This window comes from Notolepis coatsorum (genome assembly GCF_963971535.1).
Source record: "Notolepis coatsorum genome assembly, chromosome: 3".
Classification (NCBI taxonomy): domain Eukaryota; kingdom Metazoa; phylum Chordata; class Actinopteri; order Aulopiformes; family Paralepididae; genus Notolepis; species Notolepis coatsorum.
In genome coordinates this window covers 21,561,606-21,580,839 of record NC_140167.1, presented here as the reverse complement: position 1 = coordinate 21,580,839, position 19,234 = coordinate 21,561,606, and the positions used below count along the sequence as shown (strand labels likewise).

Here is a 19,234-nt window from a genome sequence, read left to right as displayed (position 1 = left end):
AGGGGATGCAGACCAGAGAAAGACGTTTGTCTTGTTTACATCAGGGTCCCCCATTTTCAATTCATAGTGACATTTATGACATACACAACATATATGACATCAGGACATGTATGGCATAGGGACATACATGACATACAGGTATATAGTACTGTTACATTTGTGACATATATGATATGCAAATATACAGTACTGTTACCCATAGATCCTGACAGAGAGTATATAGATATGATGGGGAGGAGACTGTACATTAGGAGGGGGTGGGTGGGTGGGAGAGAAATATAGATACGGTGGGGAGAGAATATATACATACGGTGGGGAGGAGACTGTACATTAGGAGGGGGTGGGTGGGTGGGAGAGAAATATAGATACGGTGGAGAGAGAATATATACATACGGTGGGGAGGAGACTGTCTATTAGGAGGGGGTGGGGGGGTTTGGACATTTACGGTGGCCAGTTTCGAATTGCAGCCTCTCGTAGGTGCTCTTTAAGAGCGGTTTTGAATGTGGGTAGGGATTCACTTTCCTTTACAGCTTTGGGTAGGGCATTCCACATTGTTGTGGCATAATTGCGAAACGTGTTTAGTCCCTTGTTTGAGCCGAATCTGGGTTTAACATGATTTGTTGAGCTTCCTCTGGTGTCGTGGTATTCACTGACCTTTGGGAAGTATTTTGACATGTACATGGGTACCTTAGTGGTGTAGTGTATCTTGTAGACCAGGCCCATTGCAAGTTGCTGTACTCTGTCATCTACTCTAAGCCATCCTAGGTAGTCAAAGTGGGCAGGGGTGAGGTGGGTTCTAGGAGTAAGGTCAAGTAGTAGTCTGACCAGTTTGTTTTGTGATGTTTGTAATCTTGTTTTTAGCACCTTTGAGGTGCTTTGGTACCATGAGGTGCAAGCATAGTCGTAGTATCCTTGAATGAGTGCTCCTGCCAAGAGTCTTCAGGGTATTCTTGTTTACCAGAGAGGAGATCCAGTACAAGAATCTAGTTCGTTGGTTGACTTTTTTTATTACCTTGGATGCCATTTTGTCAGACACAGAGAGAGTAGGTGAGTGAGAGAGACACAGACAGACAGAGTGAGTGAGTGAGTGAGTGAGTGAGTGAGTGAGTGAGTGAGTGAGTGAGTGAGTGAGTGAGTGAGTGAGTGAGTGAGTGAGTGAGTGAGTGAGTGAGTGAGTGAGTGAGTGAGTGAGTGAGTGAGTGACAGACAGACAGACAGACAGACAGAGACTGTCCAGCATTAGAATCAATGGCAAAGGGAGGCAGGATGGCCTAGAGGTACACATCAAACCGGAAGGTCACCGGTTCGATTCCCGACCACTGACAGGAGGGTGTATTCCAGTTGTGAGCAGGTGACGGAAGGGTGGCTGGCTGGTATTACATCTACGGTGCCCACCATCTCTGCCTAAGTGCCCTTGTGCAAGGCACTGAACACCTGTGGTGACCTTTCTGATGAATGTGTGTAACTTATATATATGAATGTGTAACTAGGAGGGATATGCAAAAAGACAAATTTCAATTGCCTTGTGTACATTGACAATAAATTATTATTTATAAATCAAATGACTGTCTCATATTATCAGTTAACTGGCATTAATGTCAAAGCATACCTAGAAATAAAATGTTTTAATCTGTAATGTAATGTTTACGTTCCCAGAGTCACATCGAAAAACTAACACCACCATCATGTTCCGCGAAAAGTACTCGCAGTGTGCAAAAGTGCTCCATCAGACGCTGGGAATTTAATGTGGGTTGGAGTGAAGGGGGGATAGGGGCAAGGCTGCTGGTCGCACCTGAGGGGCTGCCAAGAGAGGTCTGGAGAAATTCACAGTATAACAAATGACTGAACTCCAACCTACCAAAACAAAATAATGTACACATGCAATACAAATACAATGAAGACAATTATTATATTCTATTATGCATATATAGAATACAATTCTAAATGTCACAGTATACCTTTCCTGTTAAGCTGTAGCCCCATTTTCAGAAATTTCACCTATAGGTACATGCCCAAGTAAATAGAAGATTGCTCCACTTCCCCAAGGTCAATTAGCATGTTCTTGTTATCTAGGGACAAGATGTAAAAAATCTAAGCAAATGAATAAAGGGAAGATTATTAAACAGAAGGATTTGTAGATACAGTAATAATTATAATCCATTTGAATTATACATTCAAAATTGAATTATGAACTATAAATTAGCTTATTATGGCCATATTATACATCTATGGATAGGGGAAAAGCGCATCTTTCCAATGGAAGTGTTAAATCTGGATTTAGTCATTTCCTCATGGTTTTATGATAAAAGAGAGATGGAATTCGCATTATTCCGATAAATTCTTATTTTCGGAAAATGTTAAAAACATCTGCAAACAAACATAGTGCTGAAAATATACACTTTGACTGCTGTTTTGATAGGGTTAGGGTCTTTACTCTTGGCTACATTAGAAAATGAAACACAACATTAATTAATACGGTCTGTATTGATCGATTTATGATAAAACAGCAGGGTCCCCCAAGTGGTTTTAACAACAGTGGCACTCGTATACATTGAATTGTCAGCAGCCTTCTCGATGTGAACTGCAAATCGACTCGTGTTCAGGACCTCATTTAGAAGTCACTGTGCGTTTACCTGCGGTCCATGTCCAAGTACATCCTCTCCGCCTCCTCGAACCTGCTGAAGTAAGCCGCCACCTCCGCCTGCTTCATGGCCTCGCTCTGTAGGTTGCCCAGGCGCTTGACGAACTCGATGCCCTGGTAGTCCTTGCAGCGGACGAAGGCCTGCTCTGCCGTCTTCAAGTCCAGCTTCTGGAGGGCCGCCTCAGCCAGCAGACGCCTGACAGATGGATAACGGAGAGAGAGGGGCTGAATAGTTGCAGTTGCATCGGTTTACATTAAAGATAAATATGACATTCCATTCATATGGTGTTTAGAATTTAAAGGTATACTTTATAAGGCCATCAAACGGCGACCTCTAGGCAAAAGATCCCCGCTTGGTATTGCATTTCGTTTACTTTTTTTAAGTTTTGGTCTGACGTGTGGGTTGGAGTTTAGTAACTTAATATACTGTGAATTCCTCCAGACTTCTCTCGGTAGAGCCTGAGGTGTGGCCAGCAGTAGCAGCCCTTCCCCTATACCCACTGAAATTCAATCATCAGACAAAAACAAAAACAAAAACTGATAACAAAGCAAACAAATACTGTCATATTTGCCTAGAGGCCGCTGTTTGACAACATTACAGATCCTATCTTTAATTCAAAAATAATAATAAGACAAATAATAATAATAATAATAATAATAATAATAATAATAATAATAATAATAATAATAATAATAATAATAATAATAACAACAAGGGGGTGAGGGGGGGGGGGGTTGCAGAGTGTTACAAAGGTTCAGTACACAAACATATTCCAGATAGTGATCTAATAAAGTTCAGGGGATCTTGAAGGCCATCGGGCCTAGTATCACTCTCTTGAAGAGATAGAGCAGCCTGTTCCATTGATAACAAGTCCATGAAGTCCTTGCGCCAGTTCTCCAAACTGAAGCAGTTCGGTTTGCGTTCTTTCCAGTTCATTAAAATAATCCGTTTGCATGCTAGAAAAGCCAGTGCTACAATATTATTTACAATCTTTTCTGATTCTCCCACTGGGCGGCGGGCACTTTTTGGGGGGAATCTTTCTGCATTTAATTCAGTTCACCCCAAAACATTGTGTTACCATAGCATTCCTAGTTGAAAACAATGTAAGTTACCACTAGCTTCAACCTAACAAGCTAGCTTGCAACTAGCGCTAACAAGTGCTAACAATGAACATTGTTGCAGAGGAATTGGTAAAAACCAATGGCAGGTTGAAGCTAGTGTGGTGGATTGTTTCCAATGAAGAATATTGACAATCTTTAGCTGCGACCAGCAGCTCTATAAGTCACTCAGTTGGTTGGTCCACAAAAAAGTATACATTATATGGCCTCAAATTGGAAGTGCGGGTTCCCTGGAAAGAGTGGCTCCCCAACATACTAGGCAGCATTCTCTCAGTTCAGCTACAAGAAACGAGTCACCTTGAAGACATTTCACAACACCCAGTCCTCTCACCCAGCTGGCCTTTGACTGGTGCTTAATAAGTGCACCTCATAGAATGCTGTGGTTTTTCCTCTAACAAAGAACCATTTGTAAGCAACAGGTATGTGGGATGACAGAGATTCACCAGTCAACTGACGGGAATGCTGTTTTCCTTTCTCCTCGCTCAGTTCATTTGGACTCGGACGAGGGCAGACGACCGGGCAGACGGGGACATTCTTGTGGTTACCACATTTCGAGGGATGCTGTGAGAACTGGCACAGCCGCCAAAGGCCCACTTTCATGCCACATCAGTCGGAGTAATACATCTACTGAAGCAGCACCATAAATCTCCCAAACTACTGTACATCAGTGGAAGGGTTCTCCCACGCCGGCAAGAGTTGGTTGAAAATCAGGCACTCAAAGTCTCTATTTTATGGGTATAACCTCGTCTGTACGCCTGTCCCCGTCTCCCTGTCTCCCTGTGAGTGGACGTCTCGTGGGGATGACTAAGGTGGTGGATGCCCCGTGGTGATGGCCAAGATGATGTGATCCTCTCTACGTCGCTCCCATACTCATGTGCAAACGGAATATGACGGATATTTTGAGCTCCAAGCCTCGACATTTAGCCTTTATCCTATTTTCCACTAGCGCTCGTCTCCCTATGATTTCTCTTTTGTTGTTGTTGTTGTTGTTGTTGTTGTTGTTGTTCTTAGCTCTATTCTATTTAAATCTTTCTGAAATGTTCTTGTGTACCCCAGTTGCTATTGCATGTACATATGTGTTTTATTACACCTATATGTTCATACATACAAACTATTTGGCCTGTTTTATTCTCCACCCATCGATCATCCATAGCAACACTACTATCACCGACATCCAAGAAGGGGGATCCCCCCTTTAACGGCCCTTCTAAGGTTTCTCTCCTCCACTTTGCCTGTGGTGCTTTTTTCCTATTGCTAGGTTTTTTGTGAGTTTTTCCTTACCTTGGCTGGGGTATGTCTGGGAGTGTTGTTGTGGATTTCATGATGGGTTTTTTGTTTTGTTTTGATTTATTGTGATGTTTCTTCTTGACCTGTTTAAAGACTTGTCCAGCCCATTGGGACATTAACGTGTGTTTGCGGGCTTTACAAATACATTTGATTTGATTTGATTCATGATCGGACATCAAAGTTAAAATGGACGATTTTTCTAAACGTGATTCAGATATATTAAAGGGCCACCTTGCCGTTTTTCAACCTCGATCCTATCGTTCTGTTGTGAGGAGGATATGTGACAAAACAAACCAGCGTGATCCGTGTCTCAAGAGCTCTAGTGAACTGAAGATGAAGTTGACTAATGTCAACTGCAGTCCAACTCGATGGAGGGTGAAGAAATGGTAGAGGAATTAGTGTCTGCGGTTCACTAGAGGTCTGCCAGGTGTTCTCAGGGGGCCCGTGTGGCCGAGCTCTACATACAGATGCTGGAGTGAACTCATGAGGTGCCTTATTTGAACTGACTGGACACCTCTGGGAGCATTCTGGTGGTAATGGCCACATGTATGTATCTACTTAACTCTTTGCCCGTCAAACCCGAGAAAAGTCGGGTTTCGTCGCCAAACGGTGAGCGCCAAACCCGACTTTTCTCGGGTTTTGATCCTTTGAATTTTTTCCTTTGATCCCCGTTCTAAACACTCGGCCAGAGCTCCCTGGGTCTCCCTGGCACAGCTGCCTACGTTGGAATTGCAATGACTATTGAATCCCGACAGGTGGCAGTATCGCCTACCTTTTGAACTGGGATAGTTTAGTGTGGGGAGTCTCTGCAAGAACTCCTATGGCTAATTTTGAACTGTTTCTTGTTTTTGTTGCTATTATCACTATTATAATAATAATAACTTTATTTGTATAGCACCTTTCATACAGGGGATTGCAGTTCAAAGTGCTTTACATCAGTAAGAAAGACGACATAAAATCAGTGTAAAACAAGCAGCAAGAGCAAAGCATAAAGTGGGATAAAATAATGCAGACATATTAATCAAATCATATCAGAACCTCACATTCCAATAGGCTTCTGTAATCTGTTACAAAACATGATAAAAGTTATAGTATGCACCCAGCGGATAGTGGGGCGTAAAGATAAAAGTAAAAATAAGTAAAATAATAGCAAGGGTAAAATGAGCAGACATATAAAATCACAGTTTTTCACATTAGGATCTAACATCCCAACAGGCCACCTTGTTTATGGTTTGATTCAGTTTTAGTAGAATTTAAAAGACATGAATGATGAAATGAGCACAGAGTGCAGACATACTATAAAATCAGTTTCTTTACAGTGCAATACAATTGTTCTGGATTACTGTTACTGTACAGTTCAAAGTTGTCTTTACCTTTTGTTTGGTATCCACAGTTTAAAACCTGACAGTCTTCCCTCCTGCCTGATTCAAAGCAGCCTTTATTCGTTGTGTAGCCATACCAGGCTGAGAAAAGGGACCATGTGTTTATTTGTGAGTCTGCTTTTAACCCATTGAAACCAGGAAACACATTTGTGTGTATATGCAGGCTATATAATGCATTTTTAGCAGGCGGTTTAGGTCTAAATGGGAGTTGTACGCTCTTGGGCAAGAGATGAGGAGGTGACATCTCTTTTTGCATTTACCAGAGTCTCGGGTGGGGGTTGTCCTCGATGAACTGCGAGGCGTCCTCGATCCCTACTTTCTCGATGAGCGCCCGGCTGTCTCTCAGGGAGCGGATCTCAAAGTTGATGAGGTTATCCTTGTTAGGCCTCTCCGGATCCTGGAAAGCAGATCAATAACGTCACTACAAGGAACAGTCTCATCTTTTTAGTTTTGCTTCACAATGCCAATATCAAATCATTAATATAATACAACTGGGGATGCACTGATATGGAATATTGGTGTATGTGTATTGCTTAGTAAATGTTGTTTACAATGTTGTACATTGTTTACTCAGAATCAGTATTGGTGTCTGTGCATCCTTTCTCCCTGATCTAATTATTTTTAGGAATTACAATTATTCAATCAATATCTGAAATGAAGGGGAAAAAAACTAACCTTTGTACGGTCTTTTACTGTCATGCACTTTTCCACAAATCTTCCTTGCCTATATTACTACCTACTATACTAAAATGTCTTTACTACTATGCACTCAAGACTGTAGCACCCAAGTTTCAACACTGTTTGATGAACATTATTACTCAGCTGAAAGAGTTGTACCCTTCCTGCTGACCTGTTGTACAGAAGTTGTATGTCGCTTTGGATAAAAGTGTCAGCTAAATGACTAAATGTAAATGTAACGCAGGAACAAGTCTTCCCTTCCAAGGATTACCTTCATGATTTCGTCCAGCAGGACAGATTTGATTTCCAGGTCCTCAAAATTGCATATGTATCCGGAAGTTTGAATGGGCTCCTGGTTTTAATGGACACACAAAGAATGATTAAAAACATGTTTGCGTCACGTGACCTCACCGCACCACATGACCAATCCTTATCCAGTGCTCGCTCGCTCGCTCACCTCGGGGTCCAGGTTCCTGAACACGTACATCCTGGTCTTCTCCATCATGGAGAACAGGTCTGGGTTGTCGTTGGCCCACTTCATGTCCCAGACGTCCTTGCGCTCGAATTTGGATGGATCGCCAGCGGCAGCGTGGCTGCCCGAGCTGTCCGACGAGGCGGTGCGCGCTTCCAGGTCCAACAGCGTCAGCACTCCAGAGATGTCGATTACTGCCAGACGGCTAAATGACAAAACAATGATTTTGAAAGAAACAGTATTCGTAGATCGTAGTGCATTTCATGTCCATGCATTTATGAATGAAACAGGATGTTTAGGTTTAGCTTGGGAGGGACTTGATTGGAATACCAGCCAAAGACCGGTTAATTTAGTCTGTGGCTGGTAAGTTTATCTACTCTATAATAAGACTCTTCTCTACTCTCAAATTCAATAGGGAGGTGTAGTGGTTACGTCATTGCCGTTTTTCGTGTTCCACCCTCTGTCCAACCCAATGTATTTCCCCATTGACAATTTCTAAATCGTCTCGTTTAAAACAAATAAAGCATTAACATTGGCATGGTGTACATTTCTGTGCTTATTCATCCACAATCTATAGCTCAACATGAAAACATTCGCAATTAATCATAAAAAAAAAATCGCCAAATTTCATTTCAACCAAAAATGCTTAAAAAACAATGTTAGTGATAGAAGGGAACTCATTTTATGCAAAACTGGAAAGCTTTTCAATTTATACGGGTGGAACAACCAGTGACGTCAGACTACACCTCCCTATTTGGCAGGTGGAATAATGAAAAGTGCCTGGTGAATGTATGACCCTTGTATGTATGACAGTGGTGTAGTGGTTAGCACTGTCGCCTCACAGCTAGAAGGTTGTGGGTTCGATTCCCGCTTGGGGACCAGGTTGCCGTGTTACCAGTTACCCAGGTGGGGTATCTCCTGGGCCTTTCTGTGTGTAGTTTGCATGTTCTCCCCATGCTTGCAAGGGTTTCCCCTCCCGATAAGATAAACCCAATGGAAAAACATGCACAACAGATCGCTAACGCTGTCGCGGGCGCGGGCGTGGTCTGCTCCCGGCTGCCCTTGGGGGGGGGGGGGGGGGGTGGGAGGTTTCGTCAGCGACTCAGTGCATGCGTGTGTGTGTGTGTTCTTGTGGGTCGCCGATCGCATGTGTCTGTGTGGGTTAATCTGATGACAAATAAAGACAAAAAAATACTATACTATACACACGCAGCCAGTCGATTACATATCCTGCCCTGCACAATACCAACAATACTCACTCACCTGGAGTTGCAGTTGAGGGACAGATGGTAGGCTCTGTGGTTCAGAGTGTACTTCTGGACCAGGACGATGTTAGGCAGGCTGTATCTGTGGACGGTACCGGACTCGCGACCCTGTATTCATTCACACACACACACACATATCACTTTGTGTGTGATAATAATGGCAGTTACAACGGTTGTGCATTCAATTCTTAAAGCATTGCTCATACACACGTGTCGACACACACACACGCACACAAATTCTATAAGAAAATCAAAACATGTCGTACCACAATCAGGGTCTTATCTGTCGCTGTGACACAACAGATGGCGTCTCGGGTGGCCTGGAATAGAGGAGCAGGTAGCAGCTTTTCAGTAGAACCTAATCAGTAATGCCGTCAAACAGAGCCCTGTTTGGTATTTCACTTTGCTTACATTTCTTTGTTTTGAGTGGGTTGGAGTCGAGTGGGGATAGGGGAGGGGTTGCTACTCACAGCATAATATATAGCTATATATATATATATATAATATTATAGCTATATATGATATGATACAATACATTCTAACTATGTAGTAACTAATTGTACTGTGATGGAAGACAGAGCCATGTGATGAGGCCATTAAATAGCAACCCCTCCCTTATACCCACTCAACCCCAACCTACCACAGACCAATTTTTTTTTTTTTATTTTATATTTTTTTTTATTATTGCAAAACAAAAAATTATTAAAAGTCAGTACTCAACACACAATGCATAATGAAACTTTCAGTAAAGGTGGTTAAAATATATGCAAGTACAGAAACAGGATAAAACAAAAATAGTCTATAATAACATTTTAACCGTATACAGTGTATATCCAGCGAAATTACAATTATATAAATGTTAGTATATAATATACCCCTAATACCTATTTTCTAAAACCCTACACACATATGCTCCAGCTCAAACCCCCCCCTCCCGGACCCCCTCTTGGATAGTACCTCCATTATCCCTCACTCCTAACCAGACACTACCATTATAAGCTAGCTTTTATTCTCTCCACCACTTCTAACCACATTGACATTTTGGATTCATTGAGCCCCAGAATTCTTGCTGTAGATATTTCTTGATATATCACATCGAGATATGTAAGAAACCACACTTTTCGGCACATTTTTTCCAATACATGTGCATAAATGTTCCTTCGTCCCCATTTGTACATTGGGAGCATTTGGAGTCTTGTATAAGCCCCATTTTGCACAGCCTTATAGGAGTCAAGTATGTCCTGTGAATATAGTTCAGATTGATTTGTTGATGATCCGGGTTCCTTGATGTAAGTCGGACATTTGCCCAGGCTCCTTGCCAATCAAAGTCATATTCCAGGTCTGGTATATCCCTCCTCCAGACAGTGTCTAGTTGAAGGGTTTCATACGAGGACGTTAGTAATTGATAATAAAAACCTGATACAAAACCTCCCAATGTATCTCTTTCATAGAAAAATTTGTGGTATCTGTGGTGTTCAATTGGTATGAGTAATGGAACACCGTGAGATCTCATACAAAGTCGTAACTGTATGTAAAAAAGCCATGTGGACTCGGTGAGGTTAAACTTTACCAAAATCTTTTTTTAAGTGAAATACCAAGAGGTGTACTCTTGCCAAGAGGTCGCTGTTTGACCATACAGGTTCTACCTTTAATATACAGTTATGTCAGTGCCCCCTCAGATTATGGACCTCTAAAAACTCCACTCAGGGCATATTTTGCTCCCATGGTTCAAAGTGTTTTGGACTAAAGATTATAGATTGTAGTCATAGTGTTGCTTTTGCGCAGTGGACACCTGGACGGCGGTGTTGTTGAGATAAAGCGTGGAATGTGTGTTCCTAAAACTGGCAAAAGGTTTCAACTTAAGACAGTTGAATCCACTGTGTCAGGCAGGTAAGCGCCATAGTGTACAGGGTGCGATTCTTACTGTGAAGGCTTTGGCAAAGTCACTCTCGCCCGTCCCGGATGGATTGTCATCAATATGGTAGACTCTAGACAGGAAGTGTGCAAATGAGAGAGTGAGAGGGAGACACACAGACGGAGAGCACGAGCGAGTGAGAGAGAGATTTACAGACGAGAGAGAGAGAGGGAGAGAGGTTATACAGTATTCTGGCGCCATGGCAGCTCTGGCAGAACACTGGGCCATGATCTGTCTGGGTGGTATATTCCAGTCAGCCTGATGACTGGCATCTTTTTCACGGTACTGTCAATACAAACACCCTTATGTGGGAACGGTTGGCAAACGTCAATAACCACACCGGTGTGTGGAAAACACTTGACGACACTCCTTTCGCCCAAGAGAAAACGCAGTTATTTTTTGGACTTCATGTGACTTTCCACATTATGCCAATTCCCCCCTGGTCGTTTGCGGTGCCCTACTGTTGGGTTTGTAGAGGGTGTAGACTACCAGCCTCCTCTGATACCTGTGGAGTCACCAGGCGCTTCTTTTCACCTGACGGCTAGGAGTTTCACCGGGAGAGCGTAACGTGCGCAGAGGTTCACAGGTACCGCAGACTGACCAGTAGGATTCGCTGTTGCAAAGACCAGGACTAACACCCCACTGGCTTCCAACCCAGAAACACTGTCAATTGTGTTCGTAGGGACAACTGACGAAGCCCGAGGTATCGCTGCTGGGAATTCAACCCGGATCTCTGTGGTGGTAGGCCAGTGGTTAGACCTCTACACTACCCAGCCGCTCCAGCGGTTAGACCTCTACACTACCCAGCCGCTCCAGTGGTTAGACCTCTACACTACCCAGCCGACCTAGTGGTTAGATCTCTACACTACCCAGCCGACCTAGTGGTTAGACCTCTACACTACCCAGCCGACCTAGTGGTTAGACCTCTACACTACCCAGCCGCTCCAGTGGTTAGACCTCTACACTACCCAGCCTAGCTAGTGGTTAGACCTCTACACTACCCAGCCTAGCTAGTGGTTAGACCTCTACACTACCCAGCCTAGCTAGTGGTTAGACCTCTACACTACCCAGCCAACCTAGTGGTTAGACCTCTACACTACCCAGCCTAGCTAGTGGTTAGACCTCTACACTACCCAGCCAACCTAGTGGTTAGACCTCTACACTACCCAGCCGTAACAGAGGTTAGACCTCTACACTACCCAGCCAACCTAGTGGTTAGACCTCTACACTACCCAGCCAACCTAGTGGTTAGACCTCTACACTACCCAGCCAACCTAGTGGTTATACCTCTACACTACCCAGCCAACCTAGTGGTTAGACCTCTACACTACCCAGCCAACCTAGTGGTTAGACCTCTACACTACCCAGCCAACCTAGTGGTTAGACCTCTACACTGCCCAGCCGCTCCAGTGGTTAGACCTCTACACTACCCAGACGCTCCAGCAGTTAGACCTCTACACTACCCAGACGCTCCAGCAGTTAGACCTCTACACTACCCAGACGCTCCAGCAGTTAGACCTCTACACTGCCCAGCCGCTCCAGTGGTTAGACCTCTACACTGCCCAGCCGCTCCAGCGGTTAGACCTCTACACTACCCAGCCGACCTAGTGGTTAGACCTCTACACTACCCAGCCGACCTAGTGGTTATACCTCTACACTACCCAGCCGACCTAGTGGTTATACCTCTACACTACCCAGCCGACCTAGTGGTTAGACCTCTACACTACCCAGCCGACCTAGTGGTTATACCTCTACACTACCCAGCCGACCTAGTGGTTATACCTCTACACTACCCAGCCGACCTAGTGGTTATACCTCTACACTACACAGCCAACCTAGTGGTTATACCTCTACACTACCCAGCCGCTCCAGTGGTTAGACCTCTACACTACCCAGCCGTAACAAAGGTTAGACCTCTACACTACCCAGCCGCACCGTCCCATTCCTGATGCATACATTCTGTTTGATTACATCTGCTGGCTTCACTAGGTATGATACCCACTCAGTGGTCACACACAGTTACTACTGTGGAGTACACCGATCTTTCACTGCTGACCCCATCTTCAAGTGCTTCGTTTTGTGTGTTAGTTGATGTCAAGTACCAATGTGATTCATTGCTTTTACCGACCAGTATAGGCTTAAGCATTAGTGTGTGTGTGTGTGTGTGTGTGTGTGTGTGTGTGTGTGTGTGTGTGTGTGTTCCTGTGTGTGTGCCGCCCATCGCATGCGTGTCTGCCTGCATGCCGAATAAAGACTTCTCCAAAGTCCAGTTATTATTATTAATTATTATTATTATTATTATTATTATTATTATTATTATTATTATTATTATTATTATTATTATTATTATTATTATTATTATTATTATTATTATTATTATTATTATTATTATTATTAGTTTGGGGTCTTTGGACAAAAATGACCCATTTTAGAAAGAGAGGGAGAGAGAGATGTTGGTTGTGAAAGAAGACTTCTATAAGTGACTTCACCGCAAAAAGTTAAAAAATCGAATTTCTAATCTTTGTATTATTATTATTATTTTTTTTTTTTATACTTTTTTTGGCATTTTATTGCTTTATTTGACAGACCCACCCTGGCGCCGCTAATCTTTGTATTGTTGAGATTGTACATGAGGTTCTTGATATTGGAACTTGGTACATATGACCTAAGTGACTGATTGGACTCGAAATTGACCATATTTAGATTGATGATTCTATCCTAAATTCAATCACTTCCTCAATGGGAAAAGTCAATGCAAGAATGAATGGGACTTCCAATATCTTTAATTTATGACAGGAGTTTTAAAAATGTCAGGCAAAATTTCACAAATAATAATAATAAAAAAAAAAACACTAGTTTTGTGTTGGCAGCAGCTAAAATTAGCAACCAATAGCAAGTGACCTTTGGCATTAGCATTCAAATGTTTACAGATAAACCAAATTACTAAAACCCACCAAATTCATACCAAATATTGTATTACTTTTTAACCCCCCAACTCCACAACCGTCTGTAGCCTAGACTTGAGTCCCACCAAAGAGAGCACTCTCTTACATTACTCCCTGTTCCCACTGATTTGTTTTTAAATTAGAACATAACATGATCCTGCATTTGCAGAAATAACAGTGGTTATATATATATATATAAATAAAGTATCCGTCAGTTCCAAAAGTTCATCCTCACTTTTCTGTCCGTTTGACGGACACAGCTTGAGCTCAGAGTCAGAGTCTTCAGCTCTGTCCAACAAACAAACACTCGGCTCAATGTAGCCGCGCCCTTACTCTGTCTCCTTCTCAGCCTTCCTGAAGTCTCAATACATTAAACATACTGTGGACTCCCTCACCTCTCTCGTCCATCTTTCCTAGTTCTGGCCACTTGGTTGATCTCCAGAGCGGTTAGTTTCTTGGCCACGCGGTACTGCCACGTGTAGAAGGCCTCCTTTGACGCAGCGATCACATGTGTCTTTGTCATGGTGACAAACAGCGGATCTGAAGAGATGCAAAAGCAGGCGAAAGGAACAAAACAAGGATTATCACAAGGATCGAGCAATTGTGTTTGTGTTGTTAAGTCGTTTGGTATGGGCTGAGGTGCCCCCCCCCCCCGCTCACCACCACCCACACATTGAGTATATATCTGCTTTGAAAACGAAAATGTCTAATTATTATTTTTTATTTCTCCACGTGGTAAATACACAGGTCATAACATGTTTACAGGAACATTTTTGAGTTGTATTTGGAGTGTATTTCGTGACTGTTGGGAACTAGGCTACACTGGCACACCTACTTCCAGTGAATGACGCAAAGCTAGGCAAATGGTGCGGCTATTCCCTAAGCCTAATGCATGCACAGAGAAGAAAAGGGTATGTATCTGCTTGTCTAACTCCAGGGTAGATGGCAAATAAGCTAATTTCCCCAAAAGTTGGCGTGTTCCTTTAAATCGCTTTGGATAAAAGCGTCAGCTAGGGACTTCCGGTTTGCGACGTTCTGGTGAGCAGCCACATGAAAGAGCTCCCGGTCAATGAATATCAAAAAAAGGAAGTAAAACAATTCAAAACAAAATAAAAAGTGAAGATTCGAGGACAAAAGAAAGAAGGAAGAATGAACACGAGGACAAATGAAAGAAAAGCAACCCCAGATGAAGTAAATACACCGATGGAAAGTACTCAACACGAGGCAATGATGCAACAGGTAGAACAAGCTAGCGGGACGCTGAATGTCAGTGCAGAGGAGCTACAGGCTAACATACAAACTAGCTTACAAGCTAACATAGAAGCTAACCAGACCACCACGCAGATTGGATTAGGAGCAATGCGGAGCATACAATGTAATCCAAATAAACTTAAAAATGAAACACTGAAAAATCCAACGGAGGTGGCAAGTAAATGTCAGAGCTATGTAGAAATAAAGACATTTCAGAAAAAGAAAGGAACCAGGTCCCAACAACGTGCAGGAGGCGGCGAGGGACACGGCGCGGAGAGGATGGAAGGAGCCGGGAGGGGAAGGAGAGAGGCCTACGGCCTAGGCCTACGCTGACGCAGAGGATGGAGAGGGCGCGCAGGTGGACCAGAACCGAGAGACGAGGAGAGGAGGATGAGAGGAGGAAAAGAGGGGACCTGAACCGATTCAAAGCAGATCAACTATGAAGAACGACAAAGGGACACAAGAAAGGGGCATGAAGGGACACGGTGATCCAAGGAAAGATACAAGACAAAATCAATGTGGAAGAGTACCAAATACAAACACACACAGGGGACCTGGGGATGAGAATAGATACAACAGAGGAAAGATGATTGAACAGTTACCCCTACTACACGAAGTAGTATAAAACTATAACACCAGAATTTTGAATAATTAACACTATGATTTACAATACACACGTTATAGACAAACGATTTGAAATTTATTTTAAAAAAGGGACACGCTGATTAGGAAACATATTGGGGAATAATACACGATGGACTGGTATAAAGGAACTACAGGATTACACGTGACACACAATACAAATGAACATGAGCATAAGAAAGACAAATTCAGAACATTGACCGGGAGCTCTGAGGCCGTCCACAGAACGAATGTTGGACTTATATAGTGCGCATTTCGCCACTAGGGGGAGCCCTCTCACTAGGAGAGCCATTACTCCTCACCCTTCCAACAGGGAACAGAGGGATACGATTCAGATCCTCTAACACCATGGGAGCACCAATGTTGTCTTTTTTCTTTGAGTTGTGTTAGAGTCTGAGTTGTTAGAATAGCAGTTGCTTTAAATGTGCACATGGACATTTGTGAAGGACAGGAATTCAAAAGATGTTGGACAATGATAGAGGCTTGGAGAATCTCCATCAGGGATATCTCTGTCACTAGGGGGGGGGGCTTCTCCCATAGGAGAGCTGATTCCCCTCCAACCCGCCAACGGAGGCAAAGAGTGCTAGCCATATAGCTTATTTTATTTTCATCTATTGTGTTTTCAGTTTTATTTTTTAAGTCATGTTAGCATAAATGTATATAGTGATATCGGTGACATGCGAGGTACAGAAGTGGGCAGGTTGAGTTCAGCGGGGGGGAATGTCGGGGGGAGGGGCCATCGTTCCGGCGGTTCGACCCGGGAGAGGGGGGCCTTGCGTGTTGTGGGATCGGTATGGGTGGGGTTTCCTGGGGCCCTCGGCCGCCGTGGCCTGGACGGTCTGGTCACCGGGCCGGGGGGACACCGGGCTTGGGGTCGCGGGGCCATTGAGGCGTGGTGCTTTGGCCTTCTGCGGGCCTGGACTTGGGGTTCTCGTGGGCCGGGGGCCTGGTGGTCGGGGCGGGGGCGGGTGGGGGCTCTAGGTGCTCGGCTCCGCGCATGGTGGACCAGGATATGGGGGTGTTCTGTTTCTCGGGGAGGAGGGCGGGAGGGAGGGGTTTCTCTTATGGGGGTCAGAGCGGCTGAGCTTTGCCCAGTGGGGTCTTGTGTGTTGCGGGGTCGGTGTGCGTGGGGTGGGGCTCTCGGTGACATGGGAGGTAGCGGGCTTGGCTCGTGGGGGGGGGGGGGGTGGAGTACCACCCCTCGCTCCTCTACCGAGCCTGGCCCAATTAAATTCAAAGGACCCGTGTCGCAGAGTGCTCGGCCCCGCGTGGGACGGACCTGGGATGTGGGGAGCCCTATTTCTAGGGGTGGATGGCGGGAGGGGGGGGTCCCTCCTATGGGAGTCTGGGCGGCTGAACGCAGCCGTATTACAGTAATTCAAGGGGCCCATGTCTGTATACTGTTATGTTATTGATGTTATTGTAGGTATTGTCTAAGTGTTGTATGTCTATAAATGTTAAAAAAAAATTAGTAAAAAAAAAAAAAAAAAAAGCGTCAGCTAAATGACTAAATGTAAATGTAAGTTAAAAATGTTTACTTTCAATTGCATCAAGGGAATTTGTTCACAATTTGGAATACAATGACATTTTATTTAATCTCTTCACTGCATTCAACGTTCATTCATAACGCTCATTATGCTTTATGCTCTCAAATGCAGTTCTTACAATTCAAATTCAAGACACATCTGATGACTTTGATCTTATAGGGACTGATGGATTTTTAAACAATTTACAAGCCGGGGGGGGGGTCACAGTTGTCGTCGGCTTAAGTGGACACAGACCAAGTAATTGTTTACATGATGTTGCCTAGCAACGTCTCTACACACTCTGAGGCGGGTGAACACGTCAAAATAGTTCTCTCTCTAGAGGTCTAGAGAGAAATACCAATTTAGTGTCAGAATGTTTCTGTACATCATCACCTTGTCAGAAAAAAGGGTCAACATGATACCCACCATAGCTACACTGAAGAGACAGTTACATACGTCTGCTCTGGTTTGCTTAGTATTGGGAGGAGGTCGTATGTCCACACCTTGTGAAACCCATATGACGCATTACAGGCTATGACAGGCAAAGGTGAAGAGACTCACTTTTCCCAAAGTCTTGGTCCAAAGAACTGAAGATGTGTCCAGTGTTATGGAAAATATTATATGTTTCATCCTATTACATCATTTGTACAGCTTACTGGGCCTATTGGTGTGTACAGTGTACAGACAGCATGTTTATAGCTCTGTTTAAATACATATTCTCTGTACAGCCTTGACTAGTTAATATAGTTAACTAGTATACAGTTTCTCAGACACTAGGGTGACAGTCTTAACAGTGTTCTTAAAACAACGACCATGGCCCAGGACAGTTTGTCTTAGATATGTCATATTTTCTGAATACGTCATCTTGTTCTTTTCTTGTTGTCTTCATATCAATCTTGTGTCAGATACGACAAAACCCCTAATCTCATCTATGTTTAAAAAAAAATCATATCTGTTATTAATTCGTCATCTTTTGTCGTCATGTCAAACTGTGTATTTATTGTAAGTCTGACCAGAGCTCGCTCTCACTTTCTGGTCAGACGCTCGTGTTACAATTGTAAACTGAGGATACTTTCTGTGGCCACAGAAAACTACTATCTGAATTTCTACAGTTCACTGTCTTGGTCGTTTAAAATATTCCACAACACCAGTTAGGTCACCAGACTATAGCAGAGAGCTATACACTCCATCCTAAGTTCTCCTGTTTATTTAGCTAAGCTTTGATATCTGGGGCGCATTCAGACTTCTGAGCCCTTTCAGACCCGCGGGACTTTGAACCTCCTTGGCGGGCTGCGGTCCCGAGCAAACATTTGGTGCGGAGGCCGTCGTGTCATTCGGAAGTGGAATGCAGAAGCTCTGTGAGACGTAAGGGATGTCCAGCGCTCACTGTCTGCTGGTATTTACTGTAGGGTGCCCATGAAAGGCCTAATTGTGGGAGGCAGAAAACCTCAAGACGTCGACCGGCCTTTCACACCGGTGTCGTGTAGAAGTTGAAATGCGCTAGCGTCAGCCTTTCTACCATGCAGTGGTGTGATTGAGACCACCTAAACAGAGACCGAGACTTTGAGGGGGGCGAGACTGAGTCAAAACCAAGACAGAGGGGGGAGGAGTCAAGACCAAACCAATGCAAGTCCGATTCAAGATCATGACTGTAATTATGATCCAGAATAGTCTACTATTCGATGATTTGATCAAAGGAGCTTGCTTCAACTGCTAGTCTCACAGTCCAATTGTCCCAGTGGCAGTAAAAAAAAGTAGTTTATGAAACTAAGGAACATTCCATTTGAGCTGAATGTCAGATTTTACATAAAATTGCATGGCTTCTGCAAATACATCATGATATAGAGCTTATTTTGGTATAAATATCAGGGTATTAATAATAAGCTGATAATAAGTCTTGTGCTTTCAATCAATTGGCTTATTGTGTGGATAAATGACCTGTGTAGCCTAAAGTTGCACTATACAATTTAGTGAAGGAGCCGCATTTTGTCAAGGCTTTAAATCTATTTGGCAAATCTACCTAATACCTGACGATATCCATCAAGTCTAGTCAAGAAAAACCTTCTTTAACCAAAGAAAATGTGAGATGTTTAAAGGAGATCTACACCAGA

General features: G+C 43.6%; 1 protein-coding gene across 3 annotated transcripts in view; it reads right to left on the bottom strand.

Moving 5' to 3' along the window:
- wdr35 (WD repeat domain 35) overlaps positions 1–19,234 on the bottom strand; it is a 69,343-nt gene that overhangs the window by 13,106 nt on the left and 37,003 nt on the right. For all 3 annotated transcript variants that reach the window (XM_084310245.1, XM_084310243.1, XM_084310244.1), the window contains 8 exons: positions 14,100–14,244; positions 10,769–10,832; positions 9,111–9,164; positions 8,843–8,952; positions 7,565–7,784; positions 7,379–7,459; positions 6,690–6,826; positions 2,634–2,837 (listed from right to left, as the gene is read on the bottom strand). In XM_084310245.1, coding sequence (XP_084166371.1) covers positions 2,634–2,837; positions 6,690–6,826; positions 7,379–7,459; positions 7,565–7,784; positions 8,843–8,952; positions 9,111–9,164; positions 10,769–10,832; positions 14,100–14,244 — 1,015 coding nt within the window. The remainder of the gene's footprint in view (positions 1–2,633; positions 2,838–6,689; positions 6,827–7,378; positions 7,460–7,564; positions 7,785–8,842; positions 8,953–9,110; positions 9,165–10,768; positions 10,833–14,099; positions 14,245–19,234) is intronic.